The following is a 12343-nucleotide window of genomic DNA, read 5'->3' as shown; positions in this document are numbered from 1 at the left end:
GAGCAAGTAGGTCAATCAATGATTAAAAGTAGGTGTTTGGACAGGAGTAGCAGAGACAGCTAACTCCTTTCAGTGCCAGGCAGAGGTGCACCAGCTCATAGCTGCAAAGTGGGGTTAGTAGAGGGCTCTCAGAACTGTAACTGCCTCCCAATGAAGCTGCAATGTTTTATTGACAAAAATAGAAACTCTCGTTTTCAAAATGTATATGTATATATAAATGTATATATAATACCTATAATATATAGTATATACCTAATTTTATATCATACATTACATATAAGTGTTTACATACACACAGTAGCATAAATAAACTATAGTATTTTTTTCTTCATTCAGATTTTATGAATAATGCTGTTATAAACATCTATGTACAAATTTTTGCGAGGACATAATGTTTCCATTTCTCTTGGGTCTGTACCTAGGAGTGGAACTACTGGGTCATATGGTAACTCTGTTTAACCATTTTAGGAACGATTTCCAAAGTGCCTGCACCATTTTACATTCCCTCCAGCTATGTTTGAGGGTGCTAATTTCTCTACATCCTCACTAACATTTGTTATTATCTGATTTTGATTTGCATTTACCTGAAAACATTTTGGTAATGAGCTTGATGTTGAAAACAAACAAAGAACTTGAGCATAGTGGAATACATTATCTGTCTTTGCTTCTTTTCATCCATCAGAGTTAGGAACATTTGAGCCTTTAAAGAAATATTTTGAAAATCAGTCTAATTTTCCTCCAATAGTTGTGAGCATTTTTAGAAATGAAACTTCTACATTTTAGTTGCATTGCATTCGAGGTCAGTTGAAAATTTAAATTGAATCATTCAACAGATGAAGCACCCCAAAATCATCCTTTGCACCTTTTAGTAAATGGCAGTAATTGAGAATTTATAAAAAGGAGAATATTGAAATTAATGCAGACTGAAGAGAACCAGGCAAATTAAATAATGAGAACTCAGATGTTAAGCAAGATTTAATTTTTCAATTTTATAATTTCCTCTTGAAATATCTCGACTTGAGAAAAGACTTTTTTGATAGAGCTCCTGTTTTTAATTGGACGAATTTATATTCTGCACCAAAATGAAAACAAGCTGATTTATGAGAAGGCCTAAAAATGTTGCAGCATTTATATTTGATTTTTAAAAATCATAAAGAGATAACAATTTATTTTGTTGTCTTATACAAATCTTGGCAAAGATACACTAAATGAAGGTTAAAAATAACAGTACCTGGGAGAGTATTTGGACTAAATAACATTACACATATCCACTCTTAGCAAATTTGCTTGGAGATTACCAGCGCCTTAATTGAGAGTATTTCCATAGTTAAAAATATTATTATTTACATAGTTCATTAAGATATCAACAATTTCGAGGCACCTGGGTAGCTCAGTGGGTTAAGCCTCCACCTTCAGCTCAGGTCATGATCCCAGAGTCCTGGGATCGAGCCCCGCATCAGGCTCTCTACTCAGCAGGGAGCCTGCCTCCCTCCCCTCTCTGCCTATTTGTGATCTCTGTCTATCAAATAAATAAATAAAATCTTTAAAAGATATCAACAATTTCATCTTTACTAACCATAAAAATTTTTTTGAATAAGATTATAAATTAATCTATAAAAATAATAAAACCATGTTGAAAAATATGTATTGCAGGAATATTCTGCTGATCTGGTATATTAGAGATAGAGATGGCAAAGGAGCAGATTCATATAGTCCATGAATTTATACCAAAAATGATTCTGTTAATGTTACATTTTAATGTTCAAATGATCAATATAAAAAAGTTTTCTTTTTGTTTGGCTTTAAAGCATACAGATATCAGGGCGCCTGGGTGGTTCAGTCAGTTAAGCATCCGATTCTTGGCTTCTGCTCAGGTCATGATCTCGGGGTCCTGGTCTCAAGCCCTGCACTGGGCTCTGTGCTCAAAAGGGAATCTGGTTGAGATTCTCTCCCTCTTCTTCTGCTCCTCCCCCTCTCTCTCAAAAATAAATAAATAAGTCTTTGAAAAAACTGTAAAGTATACAGATATATGCTATCTTTATTATTATAAAAGATTTTACTTTGAATATGATTTTTCAATTGAATGATTTTATTCACAAATGTATATATTTATAATTTTGTTTACTTACAAAACCCTCTTTAACTTTGGAAAGTGCCTTGTAATCACATGCTCATTCAACTTTTTTTTTAATTTTTTATTTTTTATAAATATATATTTTTATCCCCAGGGGTACAGGTCTGTGAATCGCCAGGTTTACACACTTCACAGCACTCACCAAAGCACATACCCTCCCCAGTGTCCATAACCCCACCCCCTTTTCCCAACTCCCCTCCCCCCAGCAACCCTCAGTTTGTTTTGTGAGATTAAGAGTCACTTATGGTTTGTCTCCCTCCCAATCCCATCTTGTTTCATTAATTGGTGTGATTTTCCTTCTAATTTCCCACCCATTGGTCAGCAAGATGGAGTCGATGTTTGATTAGATATCTGATCTGATAAAAATTTTATCCAATCCAACCACTTAAATGGTCCCTAAGCACTGCTTATTCTCTCTGGGAAGATCTTTTCAGTGTCACAGACTGACTCCTCTTCCACTGTTTCTTTCCCTAACATAGTGTCCGGGTAACTTATGTGACCTGGTAGGAAAAGGATGGGCTTCAGGTTCCTCTAGTCTCCAAGGGGATTGCCTGGAAATGGTTCTTGCCACTTGGTTGTTGTGTACCCTACGGGACTCCAAAGTTCATGTCTACACAGTGATCTGGTGAAGCTTTGATTGACCCATCTTATCTCAGCTTCTTCAATTGAGGTAAAAGGATACAGCAGGCCAGGTATTGATCAACTACACCCAGATTAAGTCAAGGCTTCAGTAGAACTTCTGGTAACCTCAGACAGGAGCTCCTCAAGGCCAACACAGTCATCCCTCTCTAAATCACAGGTCACTGACATGCCTGTCTTGAGCTAAGGATATGACACAATATTACATACCTAAACACATGCTCCCTCATGGAGAGTTCAGTGTCCCTCTATGCCTACATATATGTTCATGTTATAGTGCCATAATATAACCAAAGTTTGATGTAAAGTAACCAATACTTTTAATGGATTACCCTCCCCCAAAAGAACAAAAGATGTAAACTAAGATTAGCCATGGATATTGTGATTGGAAAAGAAAGACAGAAGCTGTGATCAAAACGGAAAGAAATTAGAATGAATGTCATCAGCATAGTGGTTCTATACAGACTGTGAGACCAGTACCGTGCAACCAGAGAAGAGATGAAAACTTCTTTGCAAAAGATGCCTATTTGTCAAGGATGGCTTGAGGACAAAAGGCATGGACATAGATTGTGTGACTTCTCAAAGGTCTTTCTAATGATGTCATAAATATTCTTAAGTACAAAAAGTGGATTCTGGCAACAAGACGAGAAGGTATATCTTCTGATATATAGGGGGAAAGGGCATATCCGTATGCCCAAACACATTATTTAAAATCTAATGTTATTTAATGTTACTTCATTTTTCACTAAAGTCAATAACAACTTTGATTTTGTAGTCCATAAGAGCCCAAGTTCTTAATGTGTTTCTTAAAAGTTCCCTGGTTTTTGACCATTGCTAATATTTTTAGCAGTCTTTTATATTGAGTACACGTTTTTCCATTTGTGGTAGACAGATTTTTTTGTTGATATTATTTTCCCGTGTTCTATTTTAAACACCTAGTATTATCTGTGTTTTTATATACACATTTATTCACATGGGGCTATGTTATATTTTCAGTTGATTTCATAGGCGGACTTGATGCACACTCCTACTACCAGGATCATGTTGAGTTAAAGCCTGTTAACCTGTAAGTAAAGGTGTGATGAGATGGAAAATATTAATCCTTCTAACTTGGTCAAAACTAACCAAACCTGAAATAATTTGGACCTGCTACTACTAATCATTGGTTTAATTTTCCACTCATATTTAAACCACACCTTTTACATGTAACCCAACATCATCATTATTATTATTCATTACAAGAATAATTTGAAATAGGTAACATGGTTTATGTTTCTAAAATGGTATTTTTGTTGACTTTTTTTCTTGTCAGAGGTTGATTGCCAAATTGGAAAAAAAAAAATGATAATGTAGTCTGTGAGAAGAGAAACTAAATATGTAAGTTGGGGGCTACATTACAGAGGGAAAAGAGGGAGAAAGATTAGGTTAGACTCCATGTGTGTCATGTCAGGGCCATCCTGGACAGCCCTGAGACTTGGTTCTCCCACCTGTAAGATGGTTTCATAGGCAGAAGAGGGAGGATGGATTCAATGGGATGACATAAGTACAGCGTAGGTAAAATTGCCTATGGCTGTGCCTCATTCTCAAATATTTGACTAACTCTTCCCAGAGGACATGAAAGCAAGTCAACAGCTGCAACAAAAACACCTTAACCTGAACAGATGTCAGTTGAGTTTAAGGAAAGAGCTGTGGTCACCTGATTGGTAAAATACCAGAAAGCAAGAAAATAGATACAGTGACTCCATTCCTAGAAAACTTTAAGTAACAAATAGCTGCTGAAAATAACATCTATCCTGTGCTAAGCATTCAGCATGGATTGTCTCTCTTAACCCTCATGGAAATACTGTATTAATGAATACATTAAAAACAAAACAGAGGTGCGTAGAGATTAGACAAATTTCCCAAAGCCCCACTAGTAGTCAGGGGTAGAGCTGGGATCTCTTCTGATTGATAAGCTAAGACCACCCCTGATGCTGTGGACTTGTTCAGATGACCTTCCTGTTCTTTTCAGCCCAATGGTCTACAATTCCGTGGTGATAAAGAAAATGATGTAAAACAGGTTCTTCTGTGAGAAACACACAAGGAAGTCTTCATCTGCCACCTCTTTGCCATCATGATTCCCGCCCACCTCTGCAGCCCCACCTCCACCCCCCACCCCCAGCCTGGAGAAGCCTGCGCTGGCTCCTCTAGCCTCTCCAGCTTGAATTAGTTTTATTCTGGCAGAATGATCTAAGGAAACATAGCTCACAAGCTACACAAATCAGCACTGTGCCTGTCACATGATAGATGTTTAAATAAATGTTGGTTTCTTAAAGCAAATCCAATTTGGAAAATCATTCACCTAATATAACACTCTGGGACTAAGCAGTCACCACCTCATTACTCATGCTACTGAGTGCTCGTAAATGATGTGCTCCAAAAGTTGATATTTGTGGATCTGGGGAACTTGGCAGAGATTGTGACAATAATAACGATGATGAGTGCGTTGGAAGTGAGGAAAGAAGGGAAACAACGCCTAGTAGTGGCTAGGAGAATCTAATGTGCATTTGTTATTTAATAAAGAAGGTGATGAATGAGTCCTTTCATCTCCACTGTGAAAAAAAAAAAAATAACCCAGCAGAGGAAATTGCAATATGAAAAATGCAGGTCAGATGTAAGAAACATCTTTCTATTAAGGAAGGTTATTAAAATTGCAATTGATTAATGTTGTTAATAGAATCTCCTTTTTTGAATAGCATGTGTATCCATGTAGCTGACAGTGTTTTCTGGCATGGCCCAGGGGCAAGTGACTGCCGTCTGTACTCCCTCCACTCTGTCCTTTCTCTGTGAACCAAGAGTACATGAACTGTACCCATGAGACTACCTGAAAGGCTTTGATCAACTCTACTGCCTCCTCAAAGGGTTTTCTCAACTACCCTGTTCTCTGACGAACTCTCAGACCTTTTTAGCTGAATGCAGCATCAACTACAGGCTGCAGAAAGCGATAGAACAAGTTCCTGCTTTGACAGATTATGCGTATTACTGTCAGATGAATATGGAAAGCCTTTCAACCATGAAGAGAGTAGGAATCTGAAAGATCAAACTAAACCTAAATTAAAATCCTTGCGCATGAAACAATTGAAGAGGTCAGTACTGTGCTCCCCGCTGGTATGCAAATAGTGCTGTTTATCCAGTTGGCATCAGTCAGCCTGCTTGCTTTCTTCTAATAAGGCCATTATCGGATTCTGTAGTGCCCAGCTCAGTGATGTCATATCACCACCCAGCAACAGGTTGGAGAAAAAACCAGGCTTCTGTATGACTTGTCAGACAGGGAAGGGAATGTTGGTGTTTTACTTTCATTAAGTCCCTTTAATCTCCATAGAGTGCAAAGCCAGGTTTTATGAGGAAGCCACTTTAGTAATGGAATCGTGAAAATCCTGAGCACACTCCCAAGTCCACGTATGTGGAAGGCTAGCTTTTGAATCTCAAGGGTAGTTACAAGCAGACAGTCCATTGCCGATTTATATAGGAAGCGTTCGTTCTCATGTTTGATTGTGTCATTGCTCCTAATCATAAATTCCCCATTTGTGTTCCCACAGTCACATCGTGGGTGAATGTGTGTGTTGGGGGTGATGAGATAGGAGAAGGCATTTTACATATGGAGTTACACTTGCAGGGGCGGGAGATGGACTAGGGGTTGATACCTGAGCTAACTTAGGAAAGATGATAAGGAGTTAATCGAAAGCAGAAATAATGGGTGTCCCCTGCATGGAGGCGAATTTGCTTGGCCATTCTACAGAGGGTGAAGCTGAAATTCATGATTATCCAATCTAGAGTTTGTCCTAGGGGTCACAGAACCTGAGCAAGCCTAGCAGGAAGCAGATGTTTAAGCAGAGCAGGAACCTTGATGGCTCCTGCCTGGGATGGCGCCGGAGCCTCAGCAGCCATGGCTCCACCATTTAACAACATCACTCTTCATACCTAAAGCTGTGGAGATGCCAGCCATAAAAAAGAGTGAGATTTTCCCATTTGCAACCACATGGATGGACCTAGAGGGTGTAATGCTAAGTGAAATAAGTGAGACAGAGAAAGACAAATACCATATGCTCTGATTCATATGTGGAATTTAAGGAAAAGCAAATGAACAAAGAAAAAAAAGACCAAAAAGAAAAAAAAAAAAGACTCAAATACAGAGAACAAACTGATGGTTATCAGAGGGGAGGTGGGGGGAGGGATGGTGAAATCGACAAAGGGAAGATGAACACTTGTGATAAGCACTGAGAAATGTATGGAATTGTTGAATCACTATAGTGTAAACCTGAAACCAATGTAACATTAGACGTTAATTGTACTTGAATTTTTTAAAAAAAAATGTGTATAGGTAAACAAGATTCCCACTATCCCTACCTCTCCCCAGTGAAACCACAGCCAAGGGACCAGGCTTGGCAGAATCAGTGGGGAAAGAAGATCCTATGAGTTTGACTCTAGTCTGGCATGGGGAAGAGACACGAGAGGTGTAGAATAAGAGGAAGGCCTTGAGTGTCCCCCACACCATCCCCAAACACACACTATGAGGGGATAGGGCAGGGCCCATCAGCCTTACACTGGTGAAATACCACACACACACACACACACACACACACACACACACACACAAAATAAAGGGGCATCTGGCTGGCTCCATCAAGTTTCTGCTTTCTGCTCAGGTCATGATCCCAGGATCCTGGGTTCCAGCCCTACATCACTGTCCCCGTTAGTAGCGAGCTTGCTTCTCCCTCTCCCTCTGCACCCCCGACGTGTGCTCTCTGTCAAATACATAAATAGAATCTAAATATATATATATATATATATATATATATATATATTGAAAGTGCAAAGATGCTATAGAAATGATTTCAGTGGATGTTGTCTGGGTCTGGCTTTGGGATATGCGACCCACCAGTCAGGGACAACCTGTGTTGGAGTCCATCTCCTGGCACAGCCATCTGTGAGGGCGTTGTAACTCTCAAATAAGATCCTGGGTCTCTGCCAGGGCCTCCTCCATCCCTGCCACCACACGCCGACACCACCTTTCATGAGGGGAAACAGCAAGCGTGGCTCTTGTCATTGGAGCCGTGAAACACGTGGTCAGGGGTGGCTTTGAACAGAACACCTACCAAGCCGCTGATTATGGAGGCTATAGTAATACCAAGGGGATTAATAAAAGCAGATTTACTTTTCAGAAAGAAAAATCACTTTGGCAAAAAAAAAAAAAACAAAAACAAAAACAAAAACCATGCAACTATGAAAGAGACATGGAACGTCCTAGTGAGCAGCTAAATTAAAGTGTGTCAAAATCAAGATGGTTAGCAACTGGGTAGTGGGAAAATCACACTCTATGTGGCAGTAATTCTTCAGATAGAAATAATTAGACCAAGGTACTTCATCAAAAAAAAAAAGCAGTAGTGGAATTCCAGAGCTGGTTCTTTTTTTTTTTTTTTAATATATTTATTTATTTGACAGAGAGAGGGATCACAAGTAGGCAAAGAGGCAGGCAGAGAGAGGGAGAAAGCAGGCTCCCCGCTGGGCAGTCCCTGAGATCATGACCTGAGCTGAAGGCAGAGGCTTAACCCATTGAGGCACCCAGGTGCCCTCAAAAACTGTGTTCTACAATAGAGATAGAGAGATTGGATGACGTTAGACATTTCTATGAAGAAGATGCCCCACGACTGCCGTTGAGAGAGAATTTATAGAAAAGCTTATTCCCCCACGTTCAGCCAATCTGTTTCTAAGGTTTCCAAATGAGAACTTGACTTTTCTCTCGCATCTACACTTGTCTGATTGCCTTGGCTGGAGACTCATTTTTCTTCACAAAAATTGTCACCTGCTAGGTGGCTGCTGCTGATTGAGTGTCGGCTCTTGCAACGCAATACAAGGACAGATGAGGCTAATTCCCATTTTAGGCGGGTTCTACCATCAGCGCTCACTTGCACCTTCCTTCACTGCCTGGTCTCTCTCTGCCTCTAATGGTCCAAGGCCAGAGGAAATTGGCCTCTAATGACTGGCTGCTGGACAGAGTGGAGACGGTCACACCCACTTGCTCTTCCCTGAGAAAAACTCCTTCATATCAGTGTCCCTGTAAGTTGGTGCCAGACCACTTTGCACTCACAGCACCTCGATTAAGAACCGTGGAAGAGAACCAAACAGAGGTGCACGTGTGCAGGTGCATAGGAAATGGGGAGGTCAGAACAATGTGCTTTCAAACATTCATTTAAAAACCAGCAACCGTCAGGGAAAGCTGGGTGGCTCAGGGGGCTAAGCCTCCAGCCCTGATTTCATCTCAGGTCATGATCTCAGGGTCATGAGATCTAGCTCCGAGTGGAGCCCCACAGAGCCTACTTAAGATTCTCTCTCTCTCTCTCCCTCTGCTCCTCTCCCACCCTCCCCAAACCCCCACTCCCCACCCCCACTGCAAGCAAGATCTCGCTAAATAAATAAATAAATAAATAAGCCAGTAACCATAGAGGAACCTGGAGTCTACGACCTGCATTCTCTCCGTCACCCCTCTTTCTCGATCAAGCCCCTAAAGATTAATAAAATGATAACTCTCTGTCCTTATCCTGTTTTCATTTGCCCTTAATTGTCTTTCACACTTCCACATTTCTCTATCTATTCTTTCTGTCCCCTGTGGCACACAGCGCAAGGTGTCTGTAATCTGCTGGAACCGAGGGCTGCCCACCCTTCCCATTGCTGAGTGTAGTGTCGGCGTTGGAGGATAGCTGCCTTCCACTGCTGAGTGTAGCGGAGTTCTGCTGCCTAAGGACTTCCATCAGTCCCTGGAAACGGGGGGCACTGACAACAGGCATTAACTTCCCCCCCACAGCCTCAGGAATGGAGAGCGCAACAACCTGTAATACACCCAGCCCCTTCTTGGTTGTCCCAGAGAAAAGCCAGGCTTCCCTGCGCGCCTGCCTTACTTAACTCCAAGGGCTGTGCTTTGGGCTTCGTGCTCCTCCTCTCTTCTGAGCACTTTCCCTCTGTCACTGATCTTAATAACTCTGTGATCCATCCTAGGAAATGACTAATTCATTTTAGAAGCTACGTAAGAACATATTCTAATGGGTGGCCATCCGACAATGTAGTGGTGAAACGGCCATGTCTATATGGCTCAGACTCGTCACTAGGCTAGTCCGTTCGCGCACCACTGTTCTCGCCAGGAAGGACTGATGCCACCAACAGCGCAGCCAGCAACACGCAAATAGGGTCTGCCATGACCGTGACCGATGGTCAGTCATCTGCCCCGTGCCTCACTGGGGTCACTGAGAACTTCTTATTTGACATGTGGCCTGACTCACTGCCCCCAGACCCTTGTGGAACCTGGTTCTCACATTGCCTTGTAAAGCATGTGAAGCCTTTTCCAAAATGAGAAAACTCGCATCTGCGTGGCGCCCTCCAGGGAAACTGTCAATTCCCATCTTTCCGAGAACTCTCGGGAACCTTCTCAGAACTTGTCATAGATATTAACAGCAAGAAAATAGATTTACCCAGTGATAAGGAGACATGGAGCACTCTCCCCCTCCCCCATTAATCGACCTAAGAAAAATAACTTCATTTTGCCTGTTTCCAAAAGAAAATATCCTCTGACTTTAAAATTAAATGCAATGAACATAAACCAGATTTTATGTTGGAAACATATTTTGTTTGATTTTATATTCACAGCAAGAAATACTTATAATCCCACATTATGACAGGTTCTGGGAAGAAACAAGACATAGGAAAGAAAATAGAGTACACAGATATCTTACACACACACACACACACACACACACACCCCAGAAGTAATATAGAGATACTTAGAAAAGCAATAGAAAAAAGACAATGACAGGCCTCTCAGAAGACACACTTTGAAATAACATCACTATGTTATTATTCAGTTTTATTCTGACTTAAGGGTAGGTACCCTCAGGTAACTACTAACATACCTATGAACTTCTGAAGAAAAAAAATAGAGATATGATCTTATGGTTCCCAAAACTCAAACTATTCTACCCAGATTCATTAATCAATCATAGACCCATTAAAAGAGTGACGACTAGGTATTATATGTCTCCAGATGTGACACAATGAGAAGACACAACACCACATATGAAGTATCTTGCCACAAGGTCAAGCTTGATCTTGGACTGAACGTGTAGAAAAAAGAAGAATAGAACAAGTTCAATCTCACCACAAAAGATCAACGTGATGGGTAAACCTAGAAGTTCCCCCAGACTCCCATTAGTACTACCACTAATGAAAGAACCTCCCCTTATGTTCTTATCCTCATTCTAGAAGAGATTCACTTGTAAGATGGATGGATGAGCTTTAAGACCATGAATCTCCTTCCTAACTAAGACACTGTATAAAACAATAAAAATTCTGCCATTATAATCTCATCTCTTTATCTTTCTGTTTCAATCCCTGTTAAATTACAATGGGGTAGGGGCACCTAGGTGGCTTAGTCAGTTAAGCATCTGCCTTTGGCTCAGGTCATGATCTCAGGGTCCTGGGATCAAGACCCAAATCAGACTCCTTGCTCAGTAGGGAGTCTGTTTCTCCCTTTCCCTCTCCCTCTGTCATCCCCCTCCTTGTGCTCTTTGACTCTCTCTCTCTATCACATAAATAAATAAAATAAAATAAATTACAATGAGGGAAAATGGTAGACATGTGAGCTATAAGTCTTCCAGAACATAGGAAATAGAGGAGCAGAGACAATGTGATAGGGAGAAGGGGACAGAACTCAAGAACTCCAACTCTTTTTTTTTTTTTTTTAAGATTTTGTTTATTGGACAGAGATCACAAGTAGGCAGAGAGGCAGGCAGAGAGAGAGGGGGAAGCAGGCTCCCCAATGAGCAGAGAGCCTGATGTGGGGTCAATCCCAGGACCCTGGGATCACGACCTGAGCCGAAGGCAAAGGCTTTAACCCATTGAGCCACCCAGGTGCCCCAAGGACTCTAACTCTTGAGGCCTGCAGGAGGGAACAAAACTTACATGGAGGAGAGTGGTTACCAAAAAGTAAAACTGGAAAGTTGGAGGGTTTTTTTCAGCTATTTCAAATGATGACCCAAAAGGTCTACTCTGGGCTATAGGAAGAGTCATTGAACTGAGTTAACAGAAGAGACTTACTAGATGGGGCTATAAAATAAATGCGAAACACGGCCTCTACCGGCAGGATACTTATAATGTTGTCCCAGAGAGGAAACTTACATAACTGAGTGAAACAATCAGAGCCAAATTAAATGTGAAATTGAACACCATTAGCTCCACAGGGGGTACAGCAGACAAGGTAGGAGTTGCGACCAGCAGGGGGAGAAAGCAGTATGGCTGACAAGGGAGTACAAGTCTGCTGGGGACAAGAAACATCAACCGAACCCTATGGATGAATAGGATTTGGAGCCCCTAAGACTTTTTTCACGAGAGAAACAGAGAGAGCAAAAGTATTCAACAAATACTAAGTGCCAGCGATGCGGTGGACAGTGCACTGGGGTTGATATTGTGGGAAGATGTGTAAGCCCGAACCACCACTTCCAAAGGCTCGCTCCCTAGTCAGAATCGATAGACAAGACTAACTAG

At 41.1% G+C, this 12343-nt stretch overlaps 1 protein-coding gene across 1 annotated transcript in view; it reads left to right on the top strand.

Annotated features, from left to right (window-relative positions):
- The window catches only part of NKAIN3 (sodium/potassium transporting ATPase interacting 3), a 624119-nt gene that overhangs the window by 598464 nt on the left and 13312 nt on the right, over positions 1 to 12343 (top strand). The window contains exon 7 of the mRNA XM_059168851.1: positions 3770 to 3839. Coding sequence (XP_059024834.1) covers positions 3770 to 3839 — 70 coding nt within the window. The remainder of the gene's footprint in view (positions 1 to 3769; positions 3840 to 12343) is intronic.

This window comes from Mustela lutreola, chromosome 3 (assembly GCF_030435805.1).
Source record: "Mustela lutreola isolate mMusLut2 chromosome 3, mMusLut2.pri, whole genome shotgun sequence".
Taxonomy (NCBI): Eukaryota; Metazoa; Chordata; class Mammalia; order Carnivora; family Mustelidae; genus Mustela; species Mustela lutreola.
Note: the sequence above shows the minus strand (reverse complement) of the source record. Positions and strands in the feature narration are given on the sequence as shown.